The sequence below is a fragment of the Phodopus roborovskii genome, unplaced genomic scaffold, assembly GCF_943737965.1.
Source record: "Phodopus roborovskii unplaced genomic scaffold, PHOROB, whole genome shotgun sequence".
Taxonomy (NCBI): domain Eukaryota; kingdom Metazoa; phylum Chordata; class Mammalia; order Rodentia; family Cricetidae; genus Phodopus; species Phodopus roborovskii.
The window spans coordinates 13367358-13384554 of NW_026126540.1; the positions used below are offsets into that span (position 1 = coordinate 13367358).

The 17197-nt window shown below is 39.2% G+C and overlaps 1 protein-coding gene across 11 annotated transcripts in view; it reads right to left on the reverse strand.

Moving 5' to 3' along the window:
• The window catches only part of Rapgef2 (Rap guanine nucleotide exchange factor 2), a 207353-nt gene that overhangs the window by 78880 nt on the left and 111276 nt on the right, over nucleotides 1–17197 (reverse strand). For 2 of the 11 annotated variants that reach the window (XM_051199124.1, XM_051199123.1), the window contains exon 1: nucleotides 1493–1652. The exons of 7 other annotated variants lie outside the window; for them this stretch is intronic. In XM_051199124.1, coding sequence (XP_051055081.1) covers nucleotides 1493–1546 — 54 coding nt within the window. In that variant the 5' untranslated portion in view covers nucleotides 1547–1652. Of the gene's footprint in view, nucleotides 1–595; nucleotides 744–1492; nucleotides 1653–17197 lie in introns of those variants that run through there. 2 more of the 11 variants (XM_051199122.1, XM_051199121.1) reach the window with 1 other exon arrangement.

The window sequence follows — 17197 nt, forward strand, 5'->3', positions numbered from 1 at the left end:
TGTGGGATTTCAGCAAGACAATCACATAGCTGACTCATGGGACCAATTACAAAGGAACAATAATTTTTTTTCCTGTGGCATTAAAACAATATAGTGTACTTTCATCGCCGATTAACAAATGTTCGGAAGTCAGAAGTGTACCACTGATGGTTTTATTACCAAATCAATAGCCAAAGCACCCACCCTCCCACCCACCTCCACGTGCATTCCTTGCCAGATTTCGCATGGGCCAGAATCTCTCATGATGTTTCACTAAATTCAACCAAAGAAAGGTTTCTCAAACAAACTGCTTGGGCATTTAGCGAGAACTATATTATTTGCTAATGAGTTGTCCAATATTCCTCAATGCTAATGGTCCTGTTTAAATAAACTGTTGGTCTTGCTTACGATTTTTAGAAATCACAGCAAAATTGGAAGAGCAAGCAAGCTGTAAACTCACCCTCCTCCCTCCTCTGAGCAAGCTATCACCACCCTCTAAAGCACCGCTTCCCCTGGGGAAGAGCAACACTCCATGGAAAAGCTCTCTGCCTGCTCCCCACACTGCTTGCCCCCCAGCCGGGGAAGCCTGTGATGCCGGCAGCGCCTGGATACTTACGGACTGCTTCTCCTGCTGGCCCAGAACTCCATGGCTAGCAGGCGCGGCCAGAGGTTTCATAATGAAGAAACATATGCTGAACTGAATTTACACATCATGTACCGACCTCTCACGATGGCAAGTCACCCTCTACAGCATGAAATTAAAAGAAAAAGGGGGAGAAAAAAAAGAGGGAGGAGGGAAAACCAGGCTGCAGCTTAAAGTGTCACTACTGGTGAGCTTAAAAACCCTTCACACTTGGAGACAGGAAAAGAATCAGAAGGACAGGGTTCGGCTCCATTTTTATCACACTGAAACTCTAACCCTCCGAGTCCCTGACAAGGCCGAGGGACCTCACCCGGCCTTCAGGATTCTGAGAGAACAAGATCATTTCTGAGGCTGAAGAACAAGAGGCAAAAGAAAGGGGGGAAAAAAGCTAAAATGGCTGACTGCACACAAGATTCCCCTCCAAAAGGCTTAATAGAGAATTATATTAGCCAGGATGATGAAAAGCCAGTCTCTAGCATTCAGCCAAGCATTGTTAACACTCTTGTTTCATTTACAATCACACGTACAGACCCCTCCAACCAAGGGAAAAAAAGAGAAAGAGAGAGAGGAAGAGGAAAAAAAATCAGGGCAGAGCGTGTGAATCAGGACCTCCTCCCTAGCTGCTAATGATGCTGACAGTGGTGACCAGTGATCTCCGTCCCACTCCACTAACCAAGTTTGCACAATTAATCTCAGCAGTATGACACTGATGGACATTTAATGTAATGATGTCTGTCCCTCACATTCAACACAAGCATGCCTACTAGCCGGAGTCACTGACAGAAACACAGCACATGCACACACACACACAATCTCAAGAACCATGAGTCTGAATGCAATACACCAATATAATTACATTATTGTGCTTACTTTGGAGGACCATGGCTGCAGGCAGTTGGCATAGCAACGCACAAGGAAAGCCATTTCCTGGGTAGAGAAAGCTTCCTTTTCTAAATAAAAAAAATCCCTCTTAGGAAACAAACGGCATTGCTGCTTCCCGCAGAAAGCAAGACACTGTAGTCTGTCTCTTAACCTGCAAGGCTCACACTCGATGTGGTTCTAGTGATGTAAGTGGGTTTCTCTCTCACCCTCCCTCTCCCCATATACGCTGAAATATTCAGCTCAAACGGCACACACATTCCTTAAGGCTCGCCCCCTCCTCTACTTAACCATTTCACTCATTAAGGTAGCAATGGACAATTCAGATAAAGTAACAAGCTCTTGCCTGTATTATATCAGCGGCTGTAGGTTAAGCAAGTCTCAGAGGGATGGAATCCATTGATTGCTGACTCCAAATAATATCATTGAAGACAGGGCAGGAAAACGGAGCAAGGACTTAACTGAACAGCTTTGAACTAAAATATGATTTTTTTTTCACTAAGGTGGGAAGAAAGGAATCAATGTGACCTCTACCCCACCCTCAAGTATTATTGTGCCACAGTAAATTAGAATGTCTTAAAAATGTATTAAAATGCATGCTTAGCAAGCTTTGTTAAATTTAGAAGATGAAATCTTCATACACACATGAGCACACACACACACACACACACACACACACACACATGCACGCACATATGGTCTTGACAATAATAGGATAATAAACCACCTGGTGTTTTTTGTTTTTTTTAACAAACTGAACTTCTATAGGTAGAGCTGAAATTAAATGATGATACATTATTCTCTCACAAACTCTTTAATTTCTCCCAGGCATCCAGGTTTACCTGGGAGGCTGCATTATAGCTGACAAGCAATAAAGACACTCCCATCTGCCCTCACTCACGATCAGCTCTACCTTTGAATGGTAGAGAGGACAGAAAACAGTTACAGAAAATATGCCATCTTTAACATTGTCAGGGCTTCTCACTGGGTCTCTTGTCCATCTGAAGACTATCTCCATGCTGTTCTTTCTTCCTCTTCTTAACAAAAGGCAATTATTCTTTTCAATGGTGATGGTAGATTCTTCTCCTTTCCTCCCACCCCCTTTTTAGACTTCTTACATTACTCCACATTATCTCTTACATTATCTCCACAGATTTGAATATACTGCTCCCAACCAAAGGTCTGCCCCACCAACATGTAAACTTCCATGACGCTCTGACTTCAAACACAAAATTAAAACAGAGTCCTACTCAGACTACATGCTCTCCATGTCTACACTCTCAATCTCTTCCCACACTTCACAACTAAATCTTGTAAAACTTCATTTCTGCTTTCGCGGTCTTTCCATCCCAAGGTGTGGTACAGATAAAAGGCCACTTTGATCTGATATAGGTTCATAGGTGCTTGAGTCATCCTCAACACCCTACACCCATCATACTGTTTTAGTTTATCCCCAGTGTAGGTTTCTCCTCATCTCTGCTATCATTCCATTCCAAGAATTACTTTTTTGCCTTGGGAACCACAAAATCAACAGCCTGGATTCGCTATACATACTATTTACCATGTTCTTTCCAAGCTCTTTGAAAGCCGATACTTCGTCACTTCACAACTATCTTCCATCTTCTATGCTCCTTGCACATATTAAAATGTGCCAGTGTACCAAAAAATAATAATAATAACCTATCATAGCTTCCAAGATCTACACATTTTGGGCTGGTGAGACAGCTCAGTGGATAAAACACTTGCATCCAAGCCTGACAAACTAAATTTGATTCCCAGACCCACATGGTAGAAACAGAAAACAACTCCTCCTCTCCACTCCATCTACAAGCTATGAATGACACATACATGCAAATGTGTGCACACACACAGTAAAAAAGAATACATAATTTTTTTTAATAAAAAAGACTTACACACTCACACCCACTCCAGGTCTCTTGCTTCCTGGATATGCAAAGAGGCCTTTGTAGATTATTTTCTCCACCTAAACTCTCCTTTTGTTTCTCACTCCATTTCAAAATACATATTGGTAAAATGCACTCCCAGAGTTATCACAACAGTAGTTCATCTTAATACAGTTCTAATTTTACATCTTGTCATGATACTATTTAAGCAGTTACTCTACTTCCCCACATACACTCTAAGTTCATGTCTGCCATGTATGACTGTATTCAGAGCCCCAAGAATGGCATACAACATTGTCACCCATAATTGTGTTGAATGGATGCATCAAATTTTGCTGACTGGAAACACACGCTGGTAAGACCACGTCTTATCCTTCAGATGTAACTCAAAAGCAAATGGCAACAAAAATAAATATTTCAACCAAAATCAACATGGATTAAAAAGTGGTATCTACATCCAACGGAACTTGATTCAGTCTTCAAAGGGAGTACACACTACAGAAGAGTAAGCATGGAAGACTGTGGGCTAAGTGGAATAATGCTGTGGAATAATCTTTCTGTACACTGTGTGAATATATGCCACTATGATTGGTTTAATAAACAAGCTGACTGGCCAATAGCTGAACAGGATAAAATTAGCCAGGAAAGCCAAACTGAGGATGATGAGATGAGGACAGTCGGAGTCAGAAGATTCACCAGAGAATGAGTTAGACACAAAATCAGACAGAGGTAAAAGCCACAAGCCTCAGGGTAGCACACAGATTATTAGAAATGGATTAAGTTGTAAGAGCTAGTTATTAATAAGCCTGAGCTACTAGCTAAGAACTTATAATTTATATTATGCATCTGAGTGGTTATTTGGGAGCAGGCGGTCAGAACAGGAAAACTCCACGTACAGAATACATCAGTTACGAAAAAAAAAAAAATGCTGTAAGACACTCCATTCTGAGTGTCTAAGCTAGCCAAATTCTTAGGGACAGCTAGAATAGGCATTAGCCAGGTGCATGTGAGGGGTGGGTATCAATTTGTTATTGATTAGTGTGAGTTTGGAAGATGAAAAAGTTCTGAAGGTAGACAGTGGTACTGCTAAATAACAATGGTAATTACTGAACTATATGCTTAAAACTGTAAACTTAATTGTCACACACACTTATACACACCAAGGCCTAGACAATCAAACTGCACATTTTTCATCTAGCCCATGCCCTGGTGCATCTATGTGCTAATTCCCCAAGTTTCAGTGGCCTCATATTGATGGCGTCTTGCCTTATAACAGGAAGGCTTCCCACTTACTATTACCTCTCTCTGGAAAAATGTGTCACTTCTCTCAAGAAGGAAACTAACCTAATCGGGAAACCTGAAAGATGAAGTATGAAAATCACACATCCTCCTTTGTGCTGAGACTCAGCATGGCTGTTTCAGGGTCTGGCTCCATGCCTACAACATTCATACCTTAAGACTCAGTACTGACAACTTGGAAGCTTACACACTGAAACACCTATGTCAGGTACTTGTTAAGAAGAAATAAAATGAGCCCAAGATTAGAAGAATCCGATAGTACAGATTTCATATGAGCAAGGCTAAACTATGAGACCAAGATACAACATGACCTGTGTTCCATTTAACCCATCTCTTAGCCATCTAGACTTAGAAACATTAAACAGATACAGGAAAAATGAAACAAACCCTTTTCTGCTCTGTCAAAAACTGAAAACTTTTAAACTCTAGCTATATTGTTCTTTTTGTTTATTTTTAAAGGTAGAGATCACAGTTCCTGAACCTCCCTCATGTAAAGGTAGCCCCTGTAATGCTCGCTGTTGCACACCTCCATGTGTTTTCCTTCTAATATATTCACTATTTCTAATTACTCCAAAGTTGAGAAAATAGTCTGTTCCTTTTATCAGTACCTAATACTTATATTTAGAACTTACATGGTTCATAATACAGTAAGCTTTACAAACAGTTACACCCAAAGGAGGGGGGGAGATCCATTTATCTTTTTCTTAGAAAGGGTGTGTAAGACACAAAGTTAGAAGGTTGGAAGACTATAGAAATCCAGTTTTCAAATACGACTATGCCTGAGTAGTTAGGCATTGATTTATTCTCTCTTCTTAACACACCACAGGGGAAAATTACAGAGGCTGAGGATCTACCTGTCAGTGAGAAGAGAAGAGAAGAAAGAAGTCATCCTTTGAAAACTGAAAAATCAGAATTTTACAAATCTGATTCCTAATATTTTACTGTTCCCCAAAGAAATGACATTCAAAAGTGCTATGCTCTGCAGCTAAGAAGACAGTGCACAGGTAAGAGAACTTGCTTTGAACGCACGAACACGAGTTTGAATCCTCATCTCTGAAACCCAAGTTCTGGGAGTGGAAATCAGCAGATCCAAGGCAGCAAGATGGCTGGTTACCCTTACTGAAAATGGGAAGTTCTGGCATCAGTGAAAGACCCTGTCTCCAACTGCTACTACCACAACTTTTCAAACAGAAAAACTGGGGCTGGAAGAATGGCTCAGTGTTTAAGAGCACTCACCGTTCTTACAGAAGATACAGATTCACTTACCAGCATCAGGGGGTGAGGGTCTCACAACCACTTCTTACTCCAGTTCCAGGGCACCCGATGCTCTCTGGCCTCCACAGACACATTCACACTGTACACACAAACTCATGCAGGCAGGCACACACATGCATTCTCAAATTGCCTTCCCCCTCAAATACACCTTTCAAATAAAAAAAGTTGATTTGGGGGTGGGAGGTGGTACTTGAACTTGGCACTTTGCACATGCTAGGCACATACTCTATCACTTCTTTTTACTTTTATATTGAGACACGGTCAGAAGTTCCCTGGGGCTGAACATGGACTTACTCTGTAGTCCAAGTAAGCTTTGAATTTGTGATCCTCCTGTCTTAGACTCCCATGTAATTGAGAATACAGGGTTAAACCACCAGGTCCCTCCTGACAAATGCTTTAAATCTTAATCATACAATTTCACATAATCTATTTTCATCCTTGAGTATACTTCAGAATGGTCTTCCACACATCCCACTGGAAGTGCTAACAGAGTTAATCTATAAAATGGTACTTCCAATTCATTATTAAAAAATAACTTAATTACAATATAAAATACAAAAGAAATAGGCACATTGCCTGACACCTAGGAAATGTTAACTAAATATCCTGGTTGAATCTAAATTAAATGCAGGCTTTAAAACTCCTGGAAGCTATGTCAGAATTATCTAATGGAGTACACAGTGGCCTGGTACTCTCCGGAGACATACTATGAAGGAACCTTTACTCTAGGTGGTTTCTCTCTTTAATAAATAAAACTAACTTCCTGGCCTCACCCTTCCTGGGGAGTGGATAGGCAATGGGATGAGAGGGTCGTTGGGGGGCATGGGAGGATGAGAGGGAGAGGGAACTGGGATGGATATGTAAAATAAGATGTTTTATAATAAAATATAAAAATAAATACATAAAGCTTCCTGACAACAAACAGTTTATATTGCATGTGACTAATAACTGAGAAATTCATGGGGAAACCAATGTGTAATTACTATGCTCCACGTTCACACACAGAACTGAGAAGAAAAAGGTTAAAAGATGACAAGGTGCAGAGACCAGCAGAGAAACAGGAACAACGCCTGTGAGTTGCCAGAAATTCCAACACTGGACTTTTAGAAATGCACTTGTTTGAGAAGTGAGCAGACTTCAATAGCACACTGAATAAGGCTTACTTCATTTCCTTGAGCCTATTTTAAGAAAGGGCCAGACCTCAAGCTTGCAGTGTGCAAGGTTTCATAGGTGGGGTCCTTGAACACTGACTGAAAAGGCCTGAGTGCCCTTTCTCAAGCAAAGATTTCACACAGGGCTTCCTGCTGTATTTCATAAAGCCAGCACTCCAAACATGCAGAGTTATACCTTCACTGCTAGTTTGCTGTAATGTAGTCCACTGTAACTAATACATTAGCACGAAGACAATGAGCTGTTAATGCTCCCTGTTTATTTAAAAAAAAAAGGGGGGGAGGGAATGTTGAAATGTTGTGCTGTGAACTGTAATATTGGTGTAATAGTGATTGGCTGAGGTCTTGAACCATCGAAAGGTTTTTATCTCGGATAGTAACATAATACGCAATAATGTTCAAACAAAGCATAAACACCTAAATGATTCCACTTCAAAAACTAACATGTGAAGTTACTATAGTCTTTAACATGAGGAAATGGGCATAAACCGGTTTGGTAACTATAAACATTAGTTTTTTAATAAAATTAGGAACTTTATACCCTGATAGGTAAAGACTCATATTTCACAGAGATCAACATAAATATCTGCACTTAGAGGAGGAAAAGGTTAGGGTGATGGACAGGGGTTCTCTGTAAAGCTGACCTGGCCAAAAGGTTCTGTACGTGTCATTTATGATTCCCGAGAACCTAACATAATTATAGGTTACATATATCATCAGATGTACGGTGTCCACAGCTAGGAAGACAGGACATTGTGCAGCGATCTGTGTTGAAGGGCCGTGTAACAAGAGCACGCACTGAGGGGAGGTCTCTCTTAAGAGAACTGCACAGCAACTGTATTAAAATAGAATGTGATTATCAACTGGAGGTAGCCTCTAGGTTAGGGATGGAGGTGTGTCTATACCTCTTCTCAGCTCCAAGGCCCCATCTGGTGCAGACCCATTAAGGACCTGTGCATGTGCCTCAGTCCCTGTGAGTTCATATGTGCCTCTGCTATCTGTGTTTAGAAGGTTTGTTTTCTCCAGTCCTCCAATCCCTATAGCCCCACGTCCCATGGCCAACACAAAACGAACCCAGTAGTGTCTTTGGAGGTTTTTTATCTCATAATATTGTGTGAGAGGATTTTAATCTTATAGGTCTTTTGCGTATATGTTACTGTTTCTGGTTTATGTTTTTAAGGGGTTCCTGTATGTGTGAATGACAGTGTCTCTGTCTGCATCTGTGTTATGTTTTTAAGGGGTTCCTGTATGTGTGAATGATAGTATTTCTGAATCCACATGTGTTCCTCCTGCTTTTGCTTTGGCTTTTTTTTTTTTCCTCCTATTTGTTTTGTCCTATCCTGACTTGTTTTTGTTTTGTTTTATTATTATTCCTTGGATGCCTATTTTGGCTTTCTAATAAGAGACAGAAAGGGTGTGGTTCCTGATGGGAGGGAAGATAGGGAGGAACTAAGAGGAGTTGGAGGAGGGGAAACCATAATAGGAAGAAATCATATATATTTTTTTAAAGATAAAATGCACAAAGACTTGAGTTTGATTCCCAGAATCCAAATAAAAAAGTTAGGCTTTGTTGGCAGTGCTTATAATCCCTGTGCTTGTGCTGGGAAGGTGGAGGCAGGTGAATGCCTGGGGCTTTCTGCCTAGCAAACCTAGTCTACTTGGCAAACACCAGACCCATGAAAGCTCGACATTCCCTCAGAAATGATATGTGGATGGATGGATGGATGGATGGATGGATGGATGGAGATGGTGTCTGAAGAATGGCAACCATACAAACACACACACTCACAGTTATAATTATCCACAAGTACACTCACACAATAAGAATATACCTATGAGAGGACTTTCATCAAGATTTTTCACTTCCCCTAATACAGTGTTGGTGCCTACATTTTAACATGTCAATTTAAGTCAACTCTTTGTTTATAAAGTAATACTACTTACTATTAAGAGCTAATTACTGTACTAAAATGAATCAGAAAGGCTAATGATGAGGGGAGAAAGTATTATATGGATGGCCCTAAGAGGAGGAAAATGTGGAACCCCCCCAAAAAACAAAACAAAAAACAAAACAAAACAAAAAACCTTGAATGTGCCAAAGCCTATCATTTCACCCAAAAAAAAAAAAAAAAAAAGTCATAAACTATGGGATACAAGATACCATTCTCAAAGGGTCTACTGGCCTTTTATTTCTTTTCATAGTACTATTCAAACTCAAAGATTTCATGAATGCTAGCAAACATCTAATTCTGAGTTACTGCCTCCAGCCTGGAAATTGATTATTAACAAACAATTCTTTCTATTCCTAAACAACTTAATATTTATAAATAAGAATCCAAGTAGTTTTCAAAATGGTTCAGTGGCTTTTGTTCTAAAAGCCGATGGTGGTAATTTTAAACAGAAGCACTCATGGGTGGACTTTACCACCAGGAAAAGAACTGTTCTGACCCTTCTGTCTTAATGCTTAAAAGACTGAAAAAATAATTTAAAATAAAGAGCATCTCTTAAGTGGAGAAATCTTTTATATGCTATAGAATTTTTAAAAGATATTTTTTTAAAAGGGACCACATGTTTTAAGACAGCATTCTATCTATCTTCCCTCACTTAACCAAGTGAAAAAAGCCCAGATCACACACCTAGACTCTCCCTCTCTCAAATATTAAATAGAGAATTTTAACTCCCATGTAATTACTCATACACAGTCAGCTATACTTTGAAATGAAAACTATCCTCTACTATAAATGTGGATATTTAAAAACAAAGAATTTTAGAATACTTAATTCTATGGATCAGTCAGTTACATTTAAGAACTACTAACAAATAATGGACACATGTGAATCGGACCCAAGAGAGACATAATAGTGTAACCTCTTCCATGCAGCATTACACAAAATACCACATAAATCTGTAACAATGCATTGAAAAGAATGCCACACTCAGATACTGAGACCACAACTAACCACCAAAATGTAATATGGACAGGACTAGAAACAAGAAGTCACAAGTGGACTTCTGAAGTTATTTTGGCCAGTTCAGCAATGCCCTAGATATTAAGCTGAGTCTGTTCTTCATAGGAGAGACTTATTGAAGAGCTGCTTTAAGGAAAACATAACCAAACCTACTTTCTTGTCAGGTTGTGTTTACTAGGAAATAAATGGCTCCTTCTAGGGCACAAAGCAAAAGAAACATACCACTCCATCAAAATTTAGACTATTTGCCCACCAGTCCAATAATAATAATAATAAAAAACAAAGTCAAGTACTGACAAGATAGCAATACTATGATCAAACTCCTGGGGGGGGGGGGGAAATGTATTACTTACAAAGAAGCCAAAGTATGTGGAAGAACACAGAGTTAAAGCAGGAATTTTTCCAAATGAGAAAGTGTGCATGAACCTTCCCTAGAGGCATCCCTTCCCACAAGGAGACCCCAGCTCCTGGAAGAGGCATAGAGAGCGCCTCCAGCCCCTTCCAGGAGTGGCTCTGTCCTCTCAGGGTTTATCTTGCTTTCAAAGCTAATTCTGAAATCAGTGTGGACTGCAGGGCACAGCACAAGCAGTTAGACACACTTTGTGATGACAAAGGAAAGTAGCCACCATGTCTTAGCTCAGACAGGACAAGAGTCAGAAAAAGACTGACAGCAGCATCTTCACAAAGGAAGAAGAGGGACCCATGACAAAAGGATGATTACACAATCAAAAGAGAAGACAAGAAAGAATGAAAAAATATCAGTCAAAACGCATTTCTGGGTTGGTTTGCTTATCATTTATTTATTACTCAAATCTAACCCCTCTGTAATATACTAGATTATCCCAAACTGTTCAAGAATGTTATTTAAACTATTTATAGAAATGGGTGGTGTATGGAAGAAGGGGTTAAAACTAGTTTCACTCTGCTGATACAGAAAGCTAAAAACCTCACGGATGGGTTTTTGTTCACTTGTTTTTTGAGAAAGGTCTTGCTATGCAGCCCTTGCTGGCTTTGAACTCACTCTGTAGACCATGCTGTCCTCACATTCACAGCACTCCCTCATTACAGCCTCTGAATACTGGAATTACAGTAGCACACAACCACATCTGGTGGCAAACCCAGCTTTAAAGGTTTCTCAACAGATACCACACAGGTCATAATCATCACCTTAATGGACAGCTCGAGTCTAGGGCTTTTCAGGAGAAAAGGGGGAAAGGTGGTAAATAAGAAATGCCAAATAAGGTAATTAAAATCCGTGTGTAATAACTACAGAAAGACTTTTTGTAACAAATAAAACTAATGTATGTAAAACACTGTTCTACTTTCTGTTACTGTGATAAAACACTGACCAAAAAAAAAAACAACTTGAGGAGGAAAGAATTTGAAACTTCAGCCATTATTCAAGAAAATACCTTACAGATATGACCCACAGGCCAATCTGATGGAAGTAATTTGTCAATTGAGGCTCAATCTTCTTAGGTGATTCTAGTTTGTGTCACATTTTGGCAAAACCTAACTAGAATGAACACTATAGTCAACATTAAGGCACTGTACAATTTTAAACCCATTCATATTTAGCTCTGAATCTTGTTTCTGCCTCCTACACTATGTAAGGAAATTAAGGAGAAAAGGAAGGAAGGAAGGAAGGAAGGAAGGAAGGAAGGAAGGAAGGAAGGAAGGAAGGAAGGAAGGAAGGAAGAGAAAGAAGGGGGATAGTCATTTAAAAACAAACAGGAAAGGCCCAATGCATGGGCTCCAAGAACAGCCTGGCACAATGTATCCAGACAGGTGCATGGCTGCACAATATCTTGAGTCATGCTTCAATAGGTGCAGATTTGGGATTTGCCAGCCTCCAAAGAAGCATGAACCAGTTTTTCTCTTTAATTTTTAGATCTGTCTTATGAGTGTTTTGCTTGCATATACATCTGTGTACCACATGCAAGCTAGGTGCCCACAGCAGTAAGAAGAAGGCATTTGATGCCCTGGAACTGGAGTTGTGAACAGTCATGAGCTGTCATTTCAGTTCTGGGAATCGAACCTGTATCCTCTGCAAGAACAAGTATTTTCACCCTCTGAGTCCTCTTTCCAGCCCATGAGTCAATTTCTTTAAGTCAATCAGATGTCCTCCTTTCTTTCCCTTTCATCTTCTCCCCACTTCTCTCTGCTTCCTTCTTCTAGAGAACCTAAGTATACTATGCAAATAAAAAGGAAGAAACCAATGAGCAAAAGTTCTAAAAGTGATTCTCAAAGATTCCAAAGAGTACCTCAGTGCACTAAAATCATCTGGCCTTGGGCTTTTTGTTTTAGTTAGAAGATGTTTAATAGCTGCTTCTATTTTCATTAAGGTTATAGGTCTGTTTAAAGTGTTTATCTGATCTGTATTTAACTTTTGTACGTGGTTTGCTTTGAGAAAATAATCCACTTATTTTAGATTGGTGGAGTACAGGTTTTTAAAGCACACACTTATAATTCTCTGGGTATCCTCAGTGTTTATCATGTCCCACTTTTCATTTTTAATTTCGTTTTTGGATATTCTCTCAGTGTCTTTTATTTAATTTGGATAAGGCTTTGTCAATCTTAATTTTTACACAGAACTCTTTGTATTATTATTATTATTATTATTATTATTATTATTATTTTGTTCGTTTCTATTATATTAACTTCAGCCCTGATTTTGGTTATTTCTTGCTGTCTACACTTTATAGATATGATTTCTTCTTTTTCTTCTAGAGCTTTCAGGTGTGCTATTAAGTTACTTGCATAAGATCTCTATTATTTTATACAGGCATGTAATACTATGATCTTGCCTTTTAGAACTGTCTTCATTGTATTCCATAAATTTAGGTATGTTGTATATTCATTTTAATTCAATTCTAGGAAGTCTTTTATTTATTTATTTCTTAATTTATCTTGACCCATATTTCACTAAGGAGTGAGCTCTTTGGCCTCCATGCTTGTGTAAGTGTTCTGTTGTTTCTATTGTTATGGATAACCAGCTTTAATCTCAGGATGCAGGGTATTATTTCAATTTCCTTATATCTGGTAAGACTTGCTTTGTATCTGAGTATATATGTGATCAATTTTGAAGAAAATTCTATGAAATGGTGAGAAGGTATATTCTTTTGTGTTTGGGTGAAATGTTCTGTAAATAACATATTAGATCCAGCATTCCTCTGTTGCAATCTTTGTCTGGATGACCCACTACCAGTTTGTGAGGGTCAATATGTGATTTTAGTTATAGCAGTCTTTCTTTGATGAACTTGGGTGAACTCGTGTAGGTATTGCAATGTCCTCATGATAGATTTTTCCTTTGGTGAGTTGTGTCCTTCCAAACCTCTTCTGAATAAGTTTTGGGTTGAAGTCTATTTTGTCAGATATTAAAATAGCCACACCAGCTTGCTTCTCAGGTTCATTTCCTTGATGTCCTTGGATGCAGCAGAAAGATGGGTCCTGTTTCCATATTCATTCTGGTTAGTCTGTCTTTTTCACTGGAGGATTGAGACCATTGATGTTGAGAGATACCACCAAGTGATGTTGGTTGACTCCTGTTATTTTGTGTGCATGCGTGCGTGGTTTGGTGTCTGGTGTGCTGTGTTTTCTCTCTTTTTATTTGTTGGTCTGGGATTTTTCTTTGGTTTTATTATGGACTGTCTTACTTTCTCCATCTACAGGATTTAAAAGTTTTGCTGGGTACAAGAGTCTGGGCTGACATCTGTGTCTCTTAAGAGTCTGTAGAGTCTCCATTGGGAAGTCAGATAGGTTGCCCTTTATCTGTTACTCAGTCTTTTCTGCTTACAGCTTTTCTTTATTCTGTGCATTTAGTGTTTTGATTATATGCAGCAAGGGGACTTTCTTTCCTGGTCCAGTCTATTTGGCATTCTGTATGCTTCTTACACCTTCATAAGCACCTCCTTCTTTAAGTTAGGGAAATTTTCTTCTACAATTTTTGTTGAAAACTTTTGTGCTTTTGACCTGGGTTTTTTCTCCTTCCTCTATTCCTATTATTCTTTTGTTTAGTCTTTTCAAGTATCTCAAATTGCCTGGATTTTGCCAATATTTTTTGTTTTAGATTTAACATCTGGTGTATCCATTTCTTCTATCATGTCTCCAATGCCTGAGATTCTCTTTTCCATTTCTTGTATTCTGTTTGTGAGGCTTTTCTCTGTGGTTCCTGTTCCAGTTTCTAAATTTTCATTTTCAGACTTCCCTTAGATTGGGTTTTCTTTGTTGATTCTATTTCCAATCTTCAGGTTATGAATTGTTTTGTTCATTACTTTTCACTGTTTGTGTTCTCATACATTTCTTTAAGGCATTTATCTATCATATTTATAAAGACTATTTTAAGATCTTTTTCTTGTGCTTCATGAAGCTTTGTTGGAATACTCTGGCCTGCTGTAGTAGGGTAGTAGACATACTATCCTGGCTGTTATGTTTTTATACTGACATCTAGATTTTAATTCTAGTTGCTGACATTTGGTTTGGTCTTTGTTGGGTAGATGTTTGGTCCTTGGTTTCTGTTGCCCTCTCTGGTTCTTAGCAGAGTGTGGTGGCTGTGTGTTGTATGGCAGGAAATTCTTCTGGCATCCTAATAGGTGTGGCCACTGCAGTTTCCAAGTAAAATGTGTTTCTGGGTATTGGGAGCTGACATTTAGGAATAGGGATGGGCTGGTGGGGTGGGGGCTGAGAGGTGCACAGGAGGGAGGAAAGCAGGTTGTTCCATCAGGATCTGCTTAGTCGTTCCCCTTGAAATGGGGGCAGAAAGTTTGGAAAACCTGCTACAGAGCTGAGGACCAGACCAGGGAACTGGATTTGAAGGAGCAGAGGAAGAAGAGAAGATCAGCAATTGGCTTACCTGCTTTCCTGGCTTCAGTGGCCTATGGGTTTCCAGGAACTAATTATTAAAATAATAATAATAATAATAATAATAATAATAATACTCTAACCTTTTGTAATCCCCTTTCTGTGTCAGGGCAGATTTTTTCACATACCTTACATCAAAAAAAAAAAAAAAAATGTATTACAATGGATTTCACATAGATGAAGATATGAGAATAGCAAACACTAGTAATGTATTGCTGTTCTTATTTTTGTTTTACAAAATACTTATGTGTCTTTTAAAATAATACTGATGCTAATGGCTGGCATTACCCTTTAGACATATCTTTTAGATTTGTTATTTATTTATTTTATTTGTGTGGGTGTTTTGCTGCAGGTATGTATGTGACCATGCACGCAGTGCCCTAGGAGGTCAAGAGATCATTTGATTCCCTGAAACTGGAACTATGGGTAGCTGTGAGGTGCCATGTGGGTGTTAGAAATTGAGCCTGGGTCTTCTTAGCTGCTGAGCCATGTCCCCAGCTCCCTTAATACCCCTTTTAAACTGATGAGTGAATACACACTCTCATTTTTGTTTTTGTTGTTGCTGTTGTTCATTTGTTGAAACAGGGTTTCTCTGTGTAGCCCTGGAACTTGCTCTGTAGACCAGACTGGTCTCAAACTCAAGAGATCTGAGTGTTTCTGCCTCCTGGGCACTTGGCCACCACTGCTGGGCTCCCCCGACCCCCTTGCTTTAAATTTCCAATGAGGTGGGTGATGACATGAAGAGCCCAGGGTTCTCAATCCTCCTGGGAGGCCCGAGTAAGACTGAAGGGCATTAGAGTCTAAAATGAAAACAGTTTAAGAAGGGCTGCAGCCAGACAACTCTTGGCCCTTGCATAGCCCACACTTCCCAGCAGCTGTTGATCTATCTCTGTACTGGAGAGTGCTGGACTCAGAAGAACCCTGTGACCGACAATCTGCTGAGAGGTTAGCTGCTCTTCTGGTCTAATCAAAGCTGGAACATGCTAAGTGTCATGTCAAAGGTCAAAGGTCAAAGAGAAAAACAAACTGAAGCTGCCAAGTGCTCCTCACTTAGGAAAGCCAATGTCAAGAACAACAAGGTCAAGGCTACTCTGCCCACCCCCACTTAGCTGGTGACATATTTATTCATAAAGTAACACACGGCAAAAAAAAAATCATCCTTTCTCTAAAACCTTCCCTTGGTATTCCCAAAGTTCTGACAATACCCAGAGCTCTTTAAAAGTTGGTTTCAAACTTCCCACAGAATGTACAAATATGATTATAATTAATGAAAAGGGAAAGGCTACATTTTAAGGTTTAACTCTATTTCTTAGATACTCAAATACCTTCTAAATGGTTCTGAAACTAACTTGTTTACCACTGCCCTCATGTTTTCTTGTACACTCTCCAATCATCGGCATCTGAATTACTCCTCTTCTTATCTAAATCCCTAATTCCTATTTCAGGGCCACTTGACCTTTACTTCTAGTCTAGGCCACATCACAGCCGAGCACCACCAGTCTTCCACCTGAGCCCATACAGTCACACAGAATTGCTATGACAACTACCACCCTCCAGACTTCTGCTTTTCCAGTCTGTGTGAAATTTTATGCTCAGAAAACATAGCAAAGAAACGGGTCAGTTCAAAATCCACTACAGACTTAACATTACCAAGATGTCTGTTTAAAAGCCATCAAGATGGCAAATGCGATGTTACATGCTGCTTATTTTAACCAAGAAACATCACTGAAAAAGACTTCAAAACAGACCATTGTATTATGTAAAACATACCTCAATAAAGTTTTTATTTAAAAAATGTATCAGAAGCTTGCTCCTAATCAGTTAAAAATACATACAGTTACATAACTGAGAGACCACTAAATCATTCAAGAATAAGGAGGGGACTTTTATATACAGAGATACATATTTATATACATAGTCATTACACTGGTATGTAGCTCATTCAATGTTTTAAAATCACAGTTATATAAATAAACTATTTCCATTTCACAAATGTCTTAAAACCTAGCATCTACACATTCCATTAAATGCTAGTGTGTCACCCAGAGGGTAACAATAACATTTGGCTTTCACTATTGTTTTAACACTGGATTCCAAACTCAGAATATTTCTAATTACTCACTATTATATACACTGAAAACAGACTATTTGCAACTGACAGCCATTATAACAAGACCAACTGAGCACTGGCAGAAGATAGCAAAGTTGGTATGTCCACAG